Source organism: Staurois parvus, unplaced genomic scaffold (assembly GCF_062004578.1).
Source record: "Staurois parvus isolate SC_StPar_1 unplaced genomic scaffold, SC_StPar_1.0 ptg000285l, whole genome shotgun sequence".
Taxonomy (NCBI): Eukaryota; Metazoa; Chordata; class Amphibia; order Anura; family Ranidae; genus Staurois; species Staurois parvus.
This window is the reverse complement of record NW_028318081.1, coordinates 253,545-275,675: the sequence shown is the minus strand read 5'-3', so window position 1 is coordinate 275,675 and position 22,131 is coordinate 253,545. Positions and strand designations below refer to the sequence as shown.

At 42.1% G+C, this 22,131-nt stretch overlaps 1 protein-coding gene across 1 annotated transcript in view; it reads right to left on the bottom strand.

The window, feature by feature from the left end:
• LOC149458511 (uncharacterized) overlaps window positions 1-22,131 on the bottom strand; it is a 141,403-nt gene that overhangs the window by 38,049 nt on the left and 81,223 nt on the right. Inside the window, exons 24-28 of the mRNA XM_089682085.1 lie at window positions 17,535-17,702; window positions 11,376-11,623; window positions 8,037-8,140; window positions 3,099-3,208; window positions 1,043-1,201 (exon numbers count right to left, since the gene is read on the bottom strand). Of these exons, the coding sequence (XP_089538211.1) occupies window positions 1,043-1,201; window positions 3,099-3,208; window positions 8,037-8,140; window positions 11,376-11,623; window positions 17,535-17,702 (789 nt within the window). The remainder of the gene's footprint in view (window positions 1-1,042; window positions 1,202-3,098; window positions 3,209-8,036; window positions 8,141-11,375; window positions 11,624-17,534; window positions 17,703-22,131) is intronic.

The window sequence follows — 22,131 nt, the reverse complement described above, 5'->3', positions numbered from 1 at the left end:
TGCATTACATCTTAAGGACTTCCACAGAAATAGATAAAAAGGACTCTCATAGTCTAGTAGGTACACATTTTTTTCAATTTAATAAGGTTAAAAATACTCTCAAAATAGAGGTAAAACCAGCGTAATGTCATAAAATCACCAAGCAGGCATTCAACCTCCGCTGGTGCTGAACAACAGTCCACTTCTGGGTCTCGGTCTACATGACAGCATCACCTCCAACACGTTTCGTCATAGTAGACGTCATCAGGAGGAGTAGCCGGAGGAGGCTTAATTTCTCAAGCAGGGACCTCAAGGATACACAAACGCATTTTACTCTTTTTATATTTAAAGTGTCCATTAGCTCTGGAAAGACTTTCATTGTACACAAGGTGGTGGAGCACTTAACGTTTTGTGGTGTTTGGAATACCCAGGGGAGGACTGACCATTTGAAAACTCGGGCAGTGCCCGAGGGCCCGGGGTCAGTAGGGGGCCCCATGAGATGCCCCTGGTACCTTTTTCATAGGCTTTTTTGAGTTTGGGCAAGGACACAGGGGCCCCATGATCCCCTATTGCCCAGGGGCCCCATGAGTTGTCAGTCCGCCCCTGGGAATACCTACTGATTCATGCAGATCAAGACTTTCCATAGATTGATTTCTCATTTGGGACAATTTGTGTTATTTTCACTTCTTTGGAACTATTATTAATATTATTTATGCACTTGCACAAGGACTCCCATGTACCCTTATTTATGTCACTTCATGTATATCGTTTTTTTTTTTTTTTGGTGCAGCACTTTTGATTCATATTTGTTACACAATTTCTATTGATTGTTGCGCCAACTGCTTGTAAGGCCTTTTAGCGCGATTTCTTTTTTGGATTTATATGATTATATTATAACAATGAAGATGAAAGAGATAATAAAAAGAGAATGGCTAAAAAATAGTAATGTGTTAAACAGATATAGAAAAATAACAATAGGAAAGTGAATATAGAAAGAAAAGGACAGATGGCAAAATAAAATAAAAAAATGCAAAAAAGTAAAAAAAAAAAAATTAAAAAATACCATTTTAGCTGCTTCATTGAAAGCATCCAGGAAGGGACCAATAGTTTGGCTGTTCAGTGCTGAGAAGACTGTAGTAATCTTGCTCTGGTCTGACAAGACAGTGTTGTTGGCCACATATGAACCCAGCTGCTGAGGATCTAGAACGGACACTGCATCCAACTGCCAAAGTGGAAAGAAACATTGTCACTATAATGCTAGTCGTGAACAATGGTTTATAACAGCTAGCTTATCGCTTTATAACAACATCTAGATATATTTTTCTTTACTAGATGCCGACATCCAAGTGCAGTGCACGTCATATGAGCGTAACCTGGACCATCCCTGCACTACTTAAAAACACAAGGGAACCAGAGGAAAACTTCCAACTTTCAAGATTTTGTTTAATTCTGTGTTGGTGATAATTATTAGGTGGCTGCCCATTGCATACAGATCTGCTGTCACAGTGCTTCTCAAATACTTTATACAATACATCAATCAGAAGCCACACAAATTTTTTCTCATCCAGATTATATTACCCAGATTTGGATGCATTATTCTCTTTCTAGTTACCTACTGTGTATCAATCCACCCATGCACTTAGCTGGCCTTCCATGCATCTTGTCCATGCATCATCATTCTTACCAAAATTAAAAGAAAAATTCCAGGAAATGTTTTTCTTTTTTGTCCATGCAGTGGGGCTGTGCCAGTACTCAGGGCTGTGGATAAGGGGGTACCCTCAGTCCTGTATGGGGCCCAGGCCAGCAGGGGGGCCCAGGCAGCTGGGTGAATCAGATGTGGGCAGGGAGAGTGATCGACACAACAGGGGGGCAATTATTGAAACCGAAAAATGGCTCTTTATGCAGCAGCTGAAAGCTTCTTCTCCCCCTCCCACTGGCTTTCAGCTTCTGCAGAGAGAGACATACAGGGGATCAGTTCCAGTAATTGCCCCCCTGACTGTACCCATCACCTCCCTGTGCACCATACATTTGTGCCTGCTGCCCAGACCCCTCTGTGTGTCCCCACCCCCACAGTGCTACCGGCTTCCCTCCTCTCCTTTCCACCGGCAGCTGCAAGCACACAATAGGATCCTTCAGGATGGAGAGCAGGGGAAGGGTTCGATAAATGTCACATCTACCAGCCCCTTTCTTTCCTGAATGAACACAATGAGTGATCGGTACTGATTGCTCACTGTGCTCATTCATAAACTGAAGCATAGTAAAAGAGATGCAATACACATCTGATGGAGAGGCTCTAAAAAGTTCTGTTTGGGTTTGGCCTTATAGATTTTAGGCAAATCCTATTTACTGAATGTGTGAAAAGGAATTTTCTCTTCGTTGGATCCAATCTGTAGCACCTTCTGACGTCCATGGCCTTAGCAACCTACCGGGACATCTACTGCAGGCTAGTGTGGATGTCTTCTGTAGACCTCAGAAGACAATGCAGGTGTCTACTATAGGCCCTAGCAGACAATCTTTCCTGACAAACTAAAGTCAAAGTCTGGTTTGGATTATTGTGTGACTGCCAATCATACCAGCAAATATTAATGGTGCCAAAGGGTTCACTATTCCCGGAAACAAGCACAGTTGCAAGTAAGGTGTATATGGAGGAGGACCTGTCACTGCTTATATTTTTCTTAACTGACCACCATCCAATGTGCCAAGGGGAAGACGTACAATTTCTGTTGGGTTTTTATTTTTGTCTCTGACCCCACTGAGGAGATATTCCCTCACTTCCAGTCTCTGTGACCCTAATGGAAGAAATGGGGTGGTGTAACTGTCACAGAGACAAGAAGACATGGTCAGCAATATAAACATTCTCAGCAGTTCATCCCTTCCACACTATGCTAAAATATTGTTTTTAAGTTTCTATGTGTCCACATTAGAGAGATTTCCCATCACTCCTTGTCTAGAGTAGATGAACATAAATCTCCTCAATAATGGCACAGACAGCAATAAAAACCAGACAGAAATGGTAACTCCACTCCATCCTAGCCCTTTTCTTTTGTATTCAAAACTAATTAAATAATTTTTACTGGAGTTGGGCTTTTAAGACAAGAACTTCCAACACATGTACTTACAACATTGAAGCTTGGCATTAAATCAGTAATATCACTGAGGAGGAATTTCAGTGCACCAAAATTGACAGAAAGCCATACGCTACTTTTGCCTGAGGTGGGGCATGCAGATCCTATAAAAGAAAAGAAAGACAAATAATGGAATTGCTTTGCTACTTAGAAATTATATTTTAGTTGTAGGTGTATAGCTGTAATATACGTCTTGAGGACTCTAACAGTGAGTTCTATGAACAAGAGGTACAGGCTCTGACATGGGCCTTTGTCAAAAGCCTTTTGTTGGCTTCAGATGGGTTTTCCATTCCCATACAAGTCTATTGGAATGCAAAACTCTTTTGATGCAGGTCAAAAGTAGGGGAACTGCAGATCAAACAGCACCTGTCAGTTAATTCTGATTGATCTCAGAAGCAACAGATGTCACACTGATGTCATTAAAACAAGCCCAATTCCCATCGACACAAGTCCACAGGATTGACTATCTATGATACGTGAAGCAATCTGACACTGAAGGACTGAGAATCTATAATGCCAGAAGACAGAACCTGGAACTCTTTTCAGTTCCAGGCATCTTCTAGAGATCAATGGGTCAGTGCATCCAGGAACATTCACCCAGAACTAGGGAAAAGTCATATGAACAATTTTACATTTTCTGAAGACTAGTAGATTTAGGCAAACATTTACCATCTTGGCAAAATACATTTAGGTCAGTTGGTTTTGGGGGTTTCAATGGGTTTTAAAGAGTAGCTCCACTTTTGTACATTCCCCACTGGGTGATCTATGTACATTGTGAGGATTTTACCAAACTTTGTTGCAGATTCCCACCTTTTGTTATTCTGAAGAAGTAACGGTTTGTTTGTCTTTGTCCATGTGCAGAGTGAATCTGTAGGGGAGTGACTGATTAACCACTTCAAGTCTGCACACTTTCACCCCCTTCCTATCCAGGCCAATTTTTATCTTTCAGCACTACCACACTTTGAATGACCATTGCGCGGTCATGCAACACTGTACCCATATTAATTTTTTTGCATTTTTTTGAGACAGATAAAAATTTATTTTAGTGGTATTTATTCATCACTGGGATTTTTATTTTTTTTGCTATATAAATGAAATGTCCAAACATTTTGAAAAAAAAGTGTTTTTCTTATACAATTTTGCAAATAAATAATCTTTCTTCATACATCTTGGTCAAAATGTATTCAGTTATCTTTTTAGTAAAAAAAAAAAATAACCCAAATCAGTTTATAACCAAAAATTATAATTTTTTAAATTTTTTTTTAATTTTTAGTTTATTTTTTATATTATTATTTATTTCAAGTACTTATATAGCGCCGTCAATTTACGCAGCGCTTTACATATATATTGTACATTCACATCAGTTCCTAACCCTCAAGGGGCGTACAATCTAAGGTCCCTAACCCTCAAGGAGCGTACAATCTAAGGTCCCTAACCCTCAAGGGGTGTACAATCTAAGGTCCCTAACCCTCAAGGGGTGTACAATCTAAGGTCCCTAACTCACATTCATACATACACATACTAGGGACAATTTAGACAGGAGCCAATTCACCTTCCAGCATGTCTTTGGAGCGTGGGAGGAAGCCGGAGTACCTGGAGGAAACCCACGCAGGCACAGGGAGAACATGCAAACTCCAGGCAGGTGGTGCCGTGGTTGGAATTCGAACCAACGGCCCTAGTGCTGCCAGGGGAAAGTGCTAACCATTTGGCCAACGTGCTGCCCCTATTTATTTATTTATTTATTATTATTATTTACATACTGTCACCCTAGCAGTACAGTGTACTACTTGTGGGGGGTAATGAAGGTTTTTTTTTTACACTGATTTCTTTTACACCCATAAAGGCTGTAAAATCAATAATTTCTCCTTCTCTCTGACTGCATTCTTGCAGCCATTGAGAAATACTGTGAGGGCTGTGATTGGTCACAGCTTGTCACATGGTACAAGGCTGTTGTGAATAGCCCTGTACCATGTGACCTCTGTGATTATTCACAGATTTCACACGTAGTAAGCAATGATGTCAGAAGTGACATCTTGCTTACTACTCTTCATGTGATCACTAACTGGCCAATCAGTGATCACATGATCAGGACCCCACACAGAGGTCCTGTACAACAATCAGTGTTCCACTGTGTCCGGAGGACACAACGGGCACCGGATCATGGTGCTGCACGCTCCCAGGGAGCGCGCACAAGCAGGGAGTGGGGAGGCCGTTTATAAACACCCGCGCCTGCACTGCTCCCATCCGGCTGTTTATATACATGGGCCGGACGGGAATTGGTTAATAATCAATTAGCTGCTGCACCTGCAGGGCTCTAATGAGGAAAGTGGCAGGGTCTGCATCCCTTTAGATGTGATTTCTCTTAGGTAGTATTTTACCTAAAATGACTTTTTTCTTTCAGGGGATGCCAAGAATCTAACTCGTATCTTAGTGCAGATCTCTGGAAATTCAGTAAGCCAATCACACAAGCAGGAAATGACATTTTCAGCGGGCGTTCTGTACCCTGTGTACAGAACACCTCCAGGTAACCATATTGCATTGCATTTTACAAATGACAGAGCTGCAGATTGAAAAGGAAAGGTAATTTTTAATAACATTCAGTCCCCATATGACTTGGATTGCAATTGGAAATGCTATATTATTTTATTTATTTGCTAAGTTTGTTTCCCCAAGAAAGTGGAGTTCCCCTTTAAGAGGCTCTTGAGGGCTACTTTCAACTATATTGGACCCTTTCTTGTGTGAAAAAATAATCTCTTGTTATGCTGATTATCCACAGAAAGAAACACAGAAAAAAAAGTAAAATAAACCATTTACTGTATGTCGTCAGAGTGAAAATACTTATCAAATTCACAAAAAAGAGAAAAATACAAATGAAAAAAACAGTGCATGTCTTTAACTAAACGACCTTAAATACGCCCCAGTCTGCCCCCTCCCCCCCCCCCCCCCCCCACACACACACACACACACACACACACTCTCCCTTCCCAAATTAGCAAAACCACTTAAAAACTAAGAAACAAAAAAAAAGTATTTTTAATTTTTTTTTTTTAATTACACCTAAACAGCAAAATTCTGCACTAAATCAGCTTCATTGCTCCACTCACCCCTACAGATAAATGAAATATCAGCTATGAGCGGACAGATCCTTAAAGGATAAGTTCACCTTTTAACGAAAAATAATAAATTCACATTGTTTTGCAGGTAAAAAAAAGATGTATTTATTATTTTTTTGTTTCTGGAGCCTCTAAAGCATTGCACCAGAGATCAGCAGATCGCTGGTGCCATACGGGTCTCCCTCTGACCTGTCATTGTATCTGTGTGCTCATACATCCCGTACAGGCAAGCAGATACTTACTGACAGGTAGGTTCAATGAACTACCCCAGCGCTCCATAGCACCGGGGTAGTTAATTGACAACCAGGGGCGGACTGACAACTCATGGGGCCCCCGGGCAATAGGGGATCATGGGGCCTCTGTGTCCTTGCCCAAACTCAAAAAAGCCTATGAAAAAGGTACCAGGGGCATCTCATGGGGCCCCCTACGGACCCCGGGCCCCCGGGCAGTGCCCGAGTTTCCAAATGGTCAGTCCGCCCCTGTTGACAACTACAAGCCAACAGCCGCAAAGGCAATTGGGACTTGTAGTTTTCTCATTCACAGAGCACAGTGAATGAGTGCACAGCTGAGCGGGCAGAGCCCCGCACGGCCATTTTTTAAAAAAATTGTGACAGCTAGTTGAGGGGAAAAGATGCCTCTGCTAGCTGCCACAATGAGGATCAGGGGGTGCAGGGGCCGGTCCGTTTGTAACATGTTACACCCTGAATATGGGTGTAACATGTAACATGTTACGAAAGGTGAACTTATCCTTTAAAAATTAAAAAGAAGAGAGCAACTTGCTTTTAACTGCTTCCCGGCCACCCTATAACAGAACTACTGCTACAGGGCGGCAGGGCTGTGCAAAAGCATGTCTATATATGTGATTTTGCATTTACGGGTAGGGGGTGTGCACACGTGTGCCACCCTACCTGCACCGCCATTGGCGGCTACAGCGATCGATCACCGGGTCCTGGCCGGAGATTCCCCTCCGGCACCCGACGATAGCCGAGGAACACTAACGGGGGAGAGGTCTGTATGTAAACAATACAGATCTCTCCCCTGTCAGCACCAGCATGCTGCTTTGTATTGCTTTGCATAGCAGAACAATACAAAGCAGCATGCTTACATAGTAAAAAACACACCGCACACACAGTAAAACACACACAGTTAATCCTTTGATCGCCCCAGATATTAACTCCTTTCTGCCCGGTATCATTAGTACAGTGTCAGTGCTTTGTTTTTAGCACTGATCACTGTATTAGTGTCACTGGGATGTCAGTGACACCAAATCAGTTCCCCCCCCCCAGTATCAGAATGCGTGCTGCAGCCCCACAGTCCCGCTATAAGTTTTTGATCGCTGCCATTACTAGTATAAAAAAAAAAATCCCAGTATCTATACCGCCATTTGTAAATGCTATACCTTTCACGTAAACCAATTAATTTACACGTATTGGGATTTTTTTTTAGCAAAGACACGGAGCAGAATATATTTTGGCCTAAATTTATGACGAAATTTGATTTTTTAAATTGTTTTACTGGATGTGTTTTATAGCAAAAAGTCAAAAATATTTTTTTTCTCAAAATTGTCTTTTTTTGTTTATAACGCACAAAATAAAAATTGTACAGGCGATCAAATACCAATGAAAGAAAGCTCCATTTGTGGGAAAAAAGGACATACATTTAATTTGGGTTCAGCGTTGCATGACTGCGCAATTGTCAGTTAAAGTAAGGCAGCGCCGTAATGCACAAAATGGCCTGGTCAGGAAGGGGGGTAAGTCCTCTGGAGGGCAAGTGGTTAAACAAGACCATTCAAGGGAGAAACCATGGAATGCTCTCTTACCAGTTAATGCTTTTTGTCTTCTGAGGTATGACATGGTCTTTGAATATAAAGCAGCTTGTACGTCTTTCTGCAAATTATTGTAGACATTGCTAACCCCAGCAACACTGCATGATTGAGAGAGTGAAAAATATAATTACTTAAAAACAATCAAACTTTCCAGTGCACAGTTAACAAAAGTTATAAATTAACGTATGTGACCTTAATCTGAGTTGTACATCTATTTCACAAGACCCCTACTGATAAATCAAGTGTTACATACATAGTTACATAGTTCGTCTGGCTGAAAAAAGACAAAAGTCCATCCAGTTCAACCATAGAAAAAAGAAAAAGTTATAATCCTACACCCACAGTTGATCCAGAGGAAGGCAAAAAACCCAGCAAAGCACGATCCAATTTGCTCCTGTGGGGGAAAAACATTCCTTCCTGATCCCCCGAGAGGCAATCGGATATTCCCTGGATCAACTTTACCTATAAATGTTATATCCAGTTATATTCTGTGTATCTAAGAAAGAATCCAGGACTTTTTTGAAGCAATCCACTGAGCTGGCCAGAACCAACTCTTGAGGGAGTCTATTCCACATTTTCACAGCTCTCACTGTGAAGAAACCTTTCCATGTTTGGAGATTAAATTTCTTTTCCTCCAGATGTAAAGAGTACCCCCTTGTCCTCTGTGATGACCTCAGGGTGTGTTCTATACTTTTTTTTTTTTTTTTAAATTCTTCTTCTTATGCTTTATAAGTAAGTACCAAAAAAACAAAAGTAGACCCAAGTAAAAGGCCACAACTGGTGCCAATTGAGGTAACGCAGGGTCATCAGCAATAAAGCCCTAAACAAAAAAACACCTCCCCCCCAAATAAACAGGATAATAACAGAACCGTAAAGGCAAGCAATCATTATGACTAATATGAATACGTCCTACATCAATATCCTAGACAAGCGTGTGACTCGACAGAAGACATGTGCATGGCCGAAATTTTTGTTTAATTTTCATTTCATTCTTTAATTGGAGAACTTCATTTTGTCATATTGGTTATGTTAAACAGATTCGTTTTCGGGACTTGTTTCATATCTTTGGCATTTTTCAAATTCAATGAAAATAGCTCATTATATATCATGTTGAAATGCATTTTTTTATATATTACAAAATATGAAAATATGAAAAATATTTTCTAAAATTTATTTTTTAAAATATATTCTTCAGATTTTTATTAACATATGAAAAAGTCATTTTACCATATATTTTTACATATATTTGTAAATGCTTCCAAAAATGTAGATTTGTATTTTTAAAGACATACAGTATATTTGAAATGTATATTAAAAAATATTTTTCATATATTTTGTAATAAAAACGCATTTCAACATGCTGTGTATATATATATATATATATATATATATATATATCTGGTTGTTAAGGAGCAGGCAGCTTCCGTGTCCTTAACGTCCATAGTTCTTCTGCTTTTCCTTGACTGCCTCTGACTTCAATGAGTCACAGACCCTGAACAAGTATGTAGCTATTAAATTTACAGCATCCGCCCATGTGGAAGAAAAATATATTTAAAATATATTTTAAAAATATTCTTCCCAAATATATTGACATATATTTGAAATGCTACAATTTTGGCCATATGCAATATATTTCCTCAATGAGTCACAGACCCTGAACAAGTATGTAGCTATTGAATTTACAGCATCCGCCCATATGGAAGAAAAATATATTTGAAATATATTTTAAAAATATTCTTTCCCAAATATATTGACATATATTTGAAATGCTACAATTTTGGCCATATTCAATATATTTCAATAAATAAATAAATATATATATATATATATATATATATATATACACACACACACACATACACATACATACACACTGCATGCTGAAATGCATTTTTTATATATTACAATATATATGAAATATATTTTTCAAAATATATATTTTTTTTAAATATATTCTTCAGATTTTTTTTAACATCTAAAAAAGTCATTTTAACATTTATTTTTACGTATATTTATAAATGCATTCCAAAAATGTAGATTTGTATTTTTAAAGACATACAGTACATTTGAAATGTATATTTAAAAATATTTTTCATATATTTTGTAATAAAAATGCATTTCAACATGCTGTGTGTGTATATATATATTTTTATATATATATATATATATATATATATATATATATATATATATATATACTGAATATGGCCATAATTGTAGCATTTCAAATATATGTCAATATATTTGGGAAGAATATTTTTAAAATGTATTTTAAATATATTTTTCTTCCATGTGGACAGTCTGCGTGTTTTTTAGGATCTTTGTAGCTATAGCCAAACAGCAAGCTTTTTACAATCTGTAATTTGTGAACATGACTTTAACATATTTGCTTCCATATTTTCGTTGAAATATAGAGAATTGTAGATTGACCACTAGAGGGGGCTCTCAGTGGTCTCTGCTTGCCTCTGCTTATTAGTTGCACTGATAGCAGCCACACAGAGAGTGCATTGTTTTCAGTGAGATGACAGGCTAGACATGCAAATAAGCAGCAAAAAAAAAAAAAGCCAACTACTATAAAACACTGCAAAGCAGAAAGCAGAGCTAGTGTACAAATTGAGTAGATATGGCTGGCCCCATCCCCTGTACAGATGTTTTTATAACATTTACATAAAAACAAGGTGGATGCACACTACGGTTGTTTACATCAGACTGATCTGTTTTGTATATGTTTCCAAAAAATTTTATGAAAATAAATTCCATTAAGACTGAATTTACTATTAAACCTTTACACTAGAGCAGCCATGGAAACCTAGACAAGTGGGAACCGCAGGCAAAAAAATGATTAATAAAATAGATTCAGAATGCTGCTTTTATTTTGATGAGGATTGGTGGAGGCGGCACTCATCTTCCCCAATAAGGAACTTTACTGAGCGAATAAAATGTGCATATAAAAAGGTTTACGCATTTCGGCAATAAGCCTTTGTCATAGATAGATCTATGGCGAAAGCTCATTGCCGAAACGCGTAGACCATTTTATATGCACATTTTACTCGCTCAATAAAGATTTTTATTCAGGGAAACGAGTGCCGGCTATACCAATCCTCATCATTCAGTTGCCATCTGTGCTGGGAAGACACACAGAGCCAGAGTACCGACATTCCACCTCAGTGGGGATTATCTCTGGGCGTAGCACCTACTTGTTCTCTACTTTTATTTTGCACTGGATAAATTGTAGCTGGATTCTGATTGGTTGGTATGGAGCACAATCAGAATTGTCCTTTAAACATTTCATACCTGAACACTGTTAAGGCACTTTTTTTACTCTTTACTTACACAGACTGGAAAGCCATGCAGTTGATGGTTTCGGGTATCTTTTGAACCTGGCTTGCTTGGAGGTATGGGAGGAATATGCTTAATAAGCCGGTGCCAGATCCAGAGCCAGAGGTATAACCAGAGGCAGAGCCAAAATAATCATTCCACTGGCTATTGCTCAAAGAAGTATATTGCTCTGAGACTTTGGTGAAGATGGAAGAGGCAATGAGCTGTGAATTCGGACCATATGGAACAGATACAATGTTTTTCTGTAGGAGAGAAGAAGGGAGATGAGATTACGGTATATAATACATGGAAAATATTCTGCATAACTGCATTCACTATATCCAGTCTCCCCGAACCCTGCATTCACTATATCCGGTCTCCCCGGACCCTGCATTCACTATATCCGGTCTCCCCGGACCCTGCATTCACTATATCCGATCTCCCCGAACCCTGCATTCACTATATCTGATCTCCCCGGACCCTGCATTCACTATATCTGGTCCCCCAGGACCCTGCATTCACTATATCTTGTCTCCCCGGACCCTACATTCACTATATCTGGTCTCCTCGGACCCTGCATTCACTATATCTGGTCTCCCCGGACCCTGCATTCACTATATCTGGTCTCCCCGAACCCTGCATTCACTATATCTGATCTCCCAGGACCCTGAATTCACTATATCTGGTCTCCCCGAACCCTGTATCCACTATATCTGGTCTCCCTGGACCCTGCATTCACTATATCTGGTCTCTCCAGACCCTGCATTCACTATATCCGCTCTCCCCGGACCCGGCATTCACTATATCCGCTCTCCCCTGATCCGGCATTCACTATATTTGCTCTCCCGGGACCCTGCATTCACTTTATCTGATCTCCCTGGACCCTGCATTCACTATATCTGATCTCCCACAGTACACAGAACATGAAAATGCAATTATTTTAGTAAATATAAACTGCTAAATACCTTTTCTCATCAGCAGTACATAGCAGCCATGTGACTTCTATCAGTGTCTGGCTGAGCACTAGTTAATCTTGTAGGATGAGTTTTCAGTTTCCTCTAACTGTCCTATGAGGCTGCATGACCCCTGACCCTCTGTCTGGACAGCGCTGATTGACCCTGTGCCGATTACATGCACCCCCCCCAAAAAAAAACTCTAGCAATACACACCAAACAGAGCATGTGCAGACTTGCCACTGCTTCTCTAATTACGGTAGATAGATTGGGGACAGCAAAAAAAGGGGAGGATCAGAGAAGGCAGGAACAAACAGCCTTTTTACACAATGCGGAGGATGAACCCCTTTTACACCCTGCATGTCTGATTAGACATTAGACAAGAGAAACTGTCAACTGAAAATCATTACATAGGGGACTTTGTGTCTCCCGTGTGAGGAAAACAAAATAGTAAAAATTAATTTTTTTATTGCAAAAATATAAAGTTACCCCCAAGCACATAACATTTCCCCCCTCCCCCTCAAAAAAATGTTTGAGCCCCCCACATATAAGCACATACAAACATAAATACAAATGTTGGGACACCTACGCATGAAAAATTCAATCGCACGCCAGAGTGAGAGCAATAATTCTAACACAAGACCTCCTTCGTAACATAAACTGATGACCTATCGGGGGCTTTTGAAGCATCCCCTTTAAAAAATATAGGGTATGGAATATTGTCACCATTTCATAGGTGCTCACAAATGTAATTTTTGATATGTTGGGTATCTATTTACTCAGCGTAACCTCGTCTTTTATATTTTACCAAAAAAGTGGGTATTTTATTGCATTTTGTTTGCCCTAAAATTCCCTTTAGTGTGTACTTAATGAAATTTTGCATTTCCTAGACGTTTGCGGTAATATCGTGTGACATACAAAATTGAAACTACTATTTTATTCTCTAGGGTGTCTGCTTACAGAAAATATATCATGATTGGGGGCTTTGTGTAATCTTCAGGCTTACAATTATATTTTTAAACCTGTAAGCAAAATTGCAAAAACAGCGCTGGCAGCAAAAGGGTTAAAATCAGGGAAAGGATGGATCCCCAGTTCACCTGTAACCTCCCTAGCGGTCTGATTATGTCAATATTTCTGTGCTCAAAGTGGTACATTTTTGTTGCATGGAAATATGTTGTTTTTTTATTGTAGGCCTGTAATAACTCACTGAAAACTGTCCGAACAAGAGTCTAGTAAACATCCCGGGGATGATAAAATTTAAAACACGAAATAATAAATTATAATATAATAAATCATAAAAAATAATATAATAATAATACATTTAATTCAATAATATAATCAAACCAAAAACACTGAAATTTGAAATATAGCGCCAAGTTCGCACATCACTGATCAAAGTCGCAGAATCGTTTTCAGTGTCTGATGAGAAATTTCCCCACGAATCATTATCACTCAATTCTGCAAGTGGTTCTGATTTACTATCGCTGTTCTCTAGCCGGTCTAAAACCGCTTTTGACCTAAAGGGACGCTTTCTGGACGCCATGGACGTTTCTCAGTTTCCAGGCAGAAAGAACAGTAAAAATGCAGGCAGGACACAGGACAAAGCACTCGGGACAAAATGTATGTGAAATGGTTTGATACAGGAATGTTATACTATCAGATTTTAGCGTATTGAATGAATGTCACATTTTTACATTTTTGAATTTCCTGCCGGTTCCGTCCCCCGTACGTCCCGACGCTCGCAGGGACCGGAACCCGGAGGAGATGGCCGGGGTTGCTGCAGGGGGAACATCGCGGGAGCACAGGACAAGGTAAGTGCTCGAAGGAATCCCGGAGCAACTCTGCAGGGTAATCCCGAGTGTAGCTCAGGGTTACTGCTTCTGGTACTGAAACTAAACACCGAGCTACACTCGGGAATACCGCCAGGGGGGTTAAGCCCTGGTTCACACTGATGCGGTGCGGAATTCTCAGTGTTTTCAGTGCGAATTCCGCACGGCATCAGAATCGCTCCCCGTTCATGCGAACCGCTGCGGGTGTGTATGTTAAGTTAACAACACCCCGAAAGCGGTCCACAAAACGCGGTGCGATGTGCAGAATCGGATCACATAGGTGTGAATACCCGTGCGATCCGATTCTAGTGCAGACCAAAAAAAGGGTCCTGCACGTTTTTGGTGCGGTGTGATTAAAGACATACATAATGTATGGCTCCAATCGCGCTGCACACAAATCGCATGTGATTTGCACAGGAATGCGGTGCGGTTCCTGTGCGAATCACATGCAATATACCGCACTGCAGATGTGATCCATCCTGCGGGGATCGTCGACTTGCTTTACAACTTACCTTTTCGTGGAGCGGGTCCGGTGTCACCCTGTGCGGTAGGTGTCACCCAGTGCAGCGCACACCCCCCTCACCTGCCTCTGTATATATATATATATATGTGTGATTTCTGGGCATGGGGCATACACACACGCGCCCTACCCTACCCAGCTACAGCTGTCAATGACAGAGTCACGGCCAGAGATTCCGATCGCCGTGTAAACAATACAGATCTCTCCCCTTTCAGCTCCAGCATGCTGCTTTGTATGGCTCTGCATAGCAACATGGCTCTGCTACAACTGGCACCCTAGTTTAACCCCTAGATGCCAAGCGCGCACAAATATGCAGCCTCTTAGCATCTGGGCCTTGACGCCGAGTGGCCGCATATTTGCGTACCATTTGAAAATACATATGTTCTGAGAGTGCTCGCCCTGCACACTCCCAGCACATATGTCCGTGATTCACGGAAAGGTCCCGATCTCCCCTTGCGATCAGGACCTTTTCCGATCATGTGACCGCTGTGACGGCGAATCACGGCAGTCACATGACCCTAAAACTCCGCCCCGCCTCCCGGCTTCTGAAACCTCTTAAAGGGCCGGGAGGCACCGGTGCAAAGGGGTTAATCACCGCAGTTTTTTTTTTCTGAGGTTTGTATTCTTTCATGATCAAGAAACAAAACAACACTTCTGGAAATGAAATAAAGACATCAAGGCTCTGTGCACACTAGCTTTGTAAGCAGGCGTTTGCAGGTGTTTGAGGGGCGTTTTTAATGCTCCTCAAACACCTATGGAAATGATACTATGGGTGGCACACAGTGCTATGGGACTGTAGGCAGTATTCTTTATTCTAGACCACAGCTCTTATTGTTTGGTGCTAACTTGGCTGTTGTATTATTGGTGTAAATATCATTCTTTATAATAACTGTTTTTTTTTACATATTAGCTTACTAATAATTGTAAAACATTTTTACTTAAATTACTATTACTCAAAAACCCCAAGTTAGTCACTACGTCTCAAGCTGTACTTACCAACACAACACTTATCAATTGTACGTATTAACCATACATCTGATTGCAACTAACATACTTATGTAATCTACCATCATTTAATATGATACTTACCAATAATAATTGGCTGTGACGAAAATGGACGGGTGGGAGGGGAGCATCACAGAGATGCCTCCCAGGTTTCTGTTTTCTCCATTAGCAGATCCCCTTTTTATAGCCCTCTCCTCTCTACAATTCTTCTCTCTATTGGTCACTTTTTCTTCCAGGAATGTTCAGGTGTAGTGGGGGGCTAAAAACTCCCAATTACTAGAATCTTCCTCATTATGTTAGTATACCCTGGGGGGGGGGGGCTTAAAACTGTCCAGGCGTAGTGGGGGGCTAAAAACTCCTACTTCCTAGAAGCTTCCCCATTGTATTAGTATACCCTGGGGGGGGGGCTTAAAACTGCGATATCTCCTGCGCTCCAGGACCCAGACCGGTGGTGAGTAGATGGAATCAAACTCCAAAAAAGGAAGGAACCACCGAAATAGACAAGGTCGTGCAGCTCCACACCAAGGCTGGGGAAGCCCAAACAGAACTGTGAGGAAGAACAACAAAAAGAAGCGCACCGACCTTGCGCATTACCTCAGTAACCAAAAATTATTAAATAAAAGAATGGTACTCACAAACAGCGAATAAAAACAGGCATGTAAGTCCTCAAAGGGACTTTAAAGGCAAGATGCAAATGCGAATCCCATCATGGAGGAAGCCACTCAGTACAGCTGACGCGTTTCAAAGGGCAAGCCTTCTTCCTTTTTATTCGCTGTTTGTGAGTACCATTCTTTTATTTAATAAATTTTGGTTACTGAGGTAATGCGCAAGGTTGGTGCGCTTCTTTTTGTTGTTCTTCCTCACAGTTCTGTGGGGGCTTAAAACTGTCCAGGTGTAGTGGGGGGCTAAAAACTCCCAATTACTAGAATCTTCCCCATTATGTTAGTATACCCTGGAGGGGGGGTGGCTTAAAATTGTCAAGGTGTAGTGGGGGGCTAAACACTCCCAATTCCTAGAATCTTCCCCATTATATTAGTATACCCTGGGGGGCTTAAAACTATCCAGGTGTAGTGGGGGGCTAAAAAAACCCTACTTCCTAGAAGCTTCCCCATTATATTAGTATACCCTGGTGGGGGGCTTAAAACTGTCCAGGTGTAGTGGGGGGCTAAAAACTCCCAATTACTAGAATCTTCCCCATTATGTTAGTATACCCTGGGGGGGGGGGCTTAAAACTGTCCAGGTGTAGTGGGGGGCTAAAAACTCCCAATTACTAGAATCTTCCTCATTATGTTAGTATACCCTGGGGGGGGGGCTTAAAACTGTCCAGGCATAGTGGGGGGCTAAAAACCCCTACTTCCTAGAAGCTTCCCCATTAAATTAGTATACCCTGGAGGGGGGGGGTGATCTTAAAACTGTCCAGGTGTAGTGGGGGGCTAAAAACTCCCAATTACTAGAATCTTCTCCATTATGTTAGTATACCCTGGGGGGGGAAGGGCTTAAAACTGTCCAGGTGTAGTGAGGGGGCTAAAAAACTCCTATTTTCTAGAATCTTCCCCATTATATTAATATACCATGGGGGAACTTGAAACCTTAACTTTGTTTTCTCCTCCATACACCAATGTGGGGGGGACTAAAAACCCTACTGACCTTCTAGAATGTTCCCCCACTGTATTTAAAAGCCTATAAAATGCCTCAAAACTGCACATACGGTGTTTGTGGAGCGTTTTTAACCCTTGCAGAACGCCCGTACTTTAAAGCTCATTAATGCCTGTCTGGCTCTATGGGGCGTTTTGGAAGCGTCAGAAATGAGTCAAGTGTGAACAAGCCCTAACACTGCTAACATAGAAAAGATACAACTGCCACTTACCGCCAGTGCAGTTGCTTGGAGGGCACGCAGGTACGTATCTATTTCTGTGAAAGACATCGTATCCAGTCTGTTAGTCAGAGCGTTGGCCTGGGCTTGGTCAGTGAATACAGTTTCGATGATGGTCACAGTGGCCAGCTGGTTAGGGCCCAGGATTCTCACTGCAGCAACCTGCATAGAAAAAGCAAAATCAGTTTTTGGACAAAGTGAGAAGGTGTTGGTAATGACGCGGCTTGTATATGTAGCTCGGCTTTTATGTTCAAGAAGCTTTCATGGACAATTGTACAAATGGACAAATATTCTGCGACAGAAGACTGCAGGGTCAACTGTCTAAAGGAAACCTGACTTTATAGAAATATTGGGGAGACCATTTTTGAAGGTGTACGTTCCGCTAGATGGTTTATTGCACAATATCTCTGCTCCCCCAACCTTCTAAAGCAGGCATCATTAAATAGGGGACCGCGGTCTGGATCTGGACCAAGTTAGTGTCCGATCCGGACCGCTGTGTTCACGTCGCTTTCTTCCAGACTCCGCCCGCTGTCATTCTCCTAGATTGGAGAGAGGAAGATAGTAAAGCTCTGGGCGGGGTGGGGATGGGGGCAAGGGCAGGGAGAGGGGTTGGGTGGGAGCCGCTTTCTCCTCCCAGCCTTCACCCGCTGTCTCTCTTAGAGCAGAAAGCTGGAGGCAGCAAAGCATTGGATGGGCGAGGGTAGGGGCTGCCAAAGTTAACTTTTCCTATTAACAAGCTGGTGATTGGCAACCAATCAGCTTTAAAAAGTTAACTTTGCCAACTCCTGGCCCCCCGTCCAGTGCTCTCCACTGTCCATAACTGTGCGGAAGTGCCTGCATCTTTTAACTGTTTACTCTCTGGGTCCTTGGGGGTGTGAAGAGGGAATAGAGGACATTGGTGTGGGGGGAGGGGGATGTGAAAGGTGGTAGAGGACATGGCTGTGGGGGAAGGGGGGTAGAGGACAAAGCTGTGGGGGGGAGGGGGATTGGAAGGGGGGTAGAGGACATGACTGTGGGGGGAGGGGGTGGGAAGGGGGTAGAGGACATGGCTGAGGGGAGAGGGAGTATGAAGGGGGGGTAAAGAACATGTCTGTTGGGGGAGGGGGATGCGAAGCCAGGGAGAGGACATGACTGTGGCGGTAGGGGGGTGTGAAGAGGGGATAGAGGACATGTGTGACTTTATAAAAAATAAATGAGATGATATTATAAATTAATCAAGATCATAATCTGTGGTGATACATATCACATGTGATCAATTAATCAATATTGTGCAAATACATAAGTGGCTGTACATAAATTAATAAAGTGCATAAATAAAGTCTCTTATAAATATGTGCAAATGTGCAGGTGAATTCCTTTTCCTCCCTCCAGGTGCCGTGTGATCTCAATATGCGCTCACCTTAATATTTGCCCAAATATATTTAGGCAAATAGACTTTTAATCCTTCCAGGATTGATGGGATAGTGCTCATAAGCAAGATGTTCCAGGGATAATATAAAACTCTGGATGCTGCTGGCTGGATGCTGTGAATTTTCTCTAGGCTGACCATCATAAAATTCAATAAGATTTGATATATATTCCCCATACTGGTGAAAGGAGTATACGAGGAAGAGGTGTCCCCAGGAGGGGAAATAGGAGATACCTATAGAGCCTGTTTATACTCATGCATGAGCAGCTGCATATGGAAAAAGAGGAGAGCACAGGAGGATTCCAATAGATCTATATTATCCCTGGAACATCTTGCTTATGAGCACTATCCCATCAATCCTGGAAGGATTAAAAGTCTATTTGCCTAAATATATTTGGGCAAATATTAAGGTGAGAGCATATTGAGATCACACGGCACCTGGAGGGAGGAAAAGGAATTCACCTGCACATTTGCACATATTTATAAGAGACTTTATTTATGCACTTTATTAATTTATGTACAGCCACTTATGTATTTGCACAATATTGATTAATTGATCACATGTGATATGTATCACCACAGATTATGATCTTGATTAATTTATAATATCATCTCATTTATTTTTTATAAAGTCACAGATATTTATTTTAATATTATTTATGTATCCACTGAAGCACTTTTAGTGTATTTATAAGTGTGAGAATATCTTAAGTTAAGGATTTTAAATAGGAGCGCGGCACTATAAATTGATTTATGAATTAATTTATATAATTGAATAATTGCAACACAATTAAGTGGGTTTGTGTAAGTGCCAGCGAACCTAGTACACAATACTAATAGACAAGAACTAATAGCATACTGAATACCTCATTCATAATAGCTCACAAGTAGTCACCTTTTATAGGATAGAGGACATGGCTGTGGGGGAGAAGGGATGTGATGGGGGGAGAGGACATGGCTGTGGGGGGTGAAGGGGGTAGAGGACATGGCTGTGGGGGGTGAGGAGTGTGAAGGGGGTTAGAGGACATGGCTGCAGGGGGTGAGGAGTGTGAAGGGGGTAGAGGACATGGCTGTGGGGGTGAAGGAAGAGTATAGGACATGGCTGTGGGGGGAGGGGGGATGTGAAGAAGGGTAAAGTACATGGCTGTGGGGGGTGGGGGGGGGTGGAGGAGGGTAGAGGACATGGCTGTTGGGGGGTGAAGGAGGAGTAGAGGACATGGCTGTGGGGGGTGGGGGTGTGAAGGGGGGTAGAGGACATGGCTGTAGGGTGTGGGGGGGGGGTGAAGGGGGGTAAAGGAAATGGCTGGGGGGGGGGTGAAGGGGGGTAGAGGACATGGCTGTGGGGGTGTGCGAAGGGGGGCAGAGAACAGGGCTGTGGGGGGGGGGGTGAAGGGGGGTAGAGGACATGGCTGTGGGTGTGTGTGAAGGGGGGTAGAGGACAGGGCTGTGGGGGTGTGTGAAGGGGGGTAGAGGACAGGGCTGTGGGGGGGTGTGAAGGGGGGTAGAGGACATGGCTGTGGGGGTGTGTGAAGGGGGGTAGAGGACATGGCTGTAGGGGGTGGGGGGTGGGGGTAAAGGGGGGTAGAGAACATGACTGTGGGGGGGTGTGAAGAAGGGTAGAGGACATGGCTGTGGGCGGATGTAAAGGTGGGCAGAGGATACATCTGAAGGAGGGTTATGTGATATGAAGGGGGGTCTCAAAACATTACTGTGAAGGGGGGCTGAGGACACTCCTGTGAGGACACTGAAGTAAGAAAGATATTGTGATATAAGGGGGGGTGTGATGTGAGCAATCATGGGATTCAGACCTCTGCTGGAAGAATTTTTTACTGATCGGACCTGCATCAATTTGAATTCAATACCCCTGCTGTGACGGATTCTGTAAAGGAGTATAAGTACTCAGGACAACCAGGACAGTGACAACACCTGTCTTCACTGAGAACGTCACACTCAGTTATCCCCACTGGAGTGCAAGATTTGTTGTCACCCAAACTCCCAAAACTGTCCCTGTTGACGGATTTCCTTTCTGCTACTGTTGCAGTGACTATTGCTACATGTTGGGTTTTCCATAATTTACTGTCCTGGTGACTAGAGATGAGCGAATCGAACATGACGAAGTGGAATTCGTTCCGAAGATTTGGAAAAATTCGATTCGCGACGAATCCGAAGATTAGCAAACTTCGGATGCACGAATCGAATTTTCCCAAAAATGGTGGCGACATGTGTGGCGACGGAGAAAATGGACAGAGAAGATGGGGCGGGGATCTCTGGGAAGGCGCGCAGACAAGGCGCGCTGACCCATAATGCATTCATGACATGTGATCGCATTAGCCAATCAGCAGCCAGCCAGCACTGTGTAATGGTGGAGCTATAAATCGCGGCCATCTTAGAATTCTCCATTAGCCTCCGGTCATTCAAGAGAGACAGACCTGTGTGTATTAAGGGACAGAGTTAGGGCCACAGAGACTTTAGGGCCACAGAATCGTTACTCAGGGACACAGAATCGTTACTCAGGGACACAGAATCGTTACTCAGGGACACAGAATCGTTACTCAGGGACACAGAATTGTTACTCAGGGACACAGAATCGTTACTCAGGGACACAGAATCGTTACTTAGGGCCACAGCTATCAAAGAATCGAAAATTTAAAGTGACATACACCCTTTTTTTTTTTGGTGGCTGTCGTGCACAGTTGGTGCTGCAGTTTGCCGATTGTGCAAAATAAACTGACTTTCTGCTTCACAACCACTATTGTACGTTCAAAGAGTTAAATCCATTTACACGCCGGCTGGCGGTAATATTTTTTGGATGATTAGTGCATTCCAGTGACACAAACATACAGTTTCCAGCCAACGGCAAGCTGCAATTGACCGATTGTGCTAAATAAACTGACTTTCTGCTTCACAACCACTATTGTACGTTCAAAGAGTTAGATCCATTTACACGCCGGGTGGCGGTAATATTTTTTGGGTGATTAGTGCATTCCAGTGACATAAACGTACAGTTTCCAGCCAACGGCAAGCTGCAATTGACCGATTGTGCTAAATAAACTGACTTTCTGCTTCACAACCACTATTGTACGTTCAAAGAGTTAAATCCATTTACACGCCGGCTGGTGGTAATATTTTTTGGGTGATTAGTGCATTCCAGTGACATAAATGTACAGTTTCCAGCCAACGGCA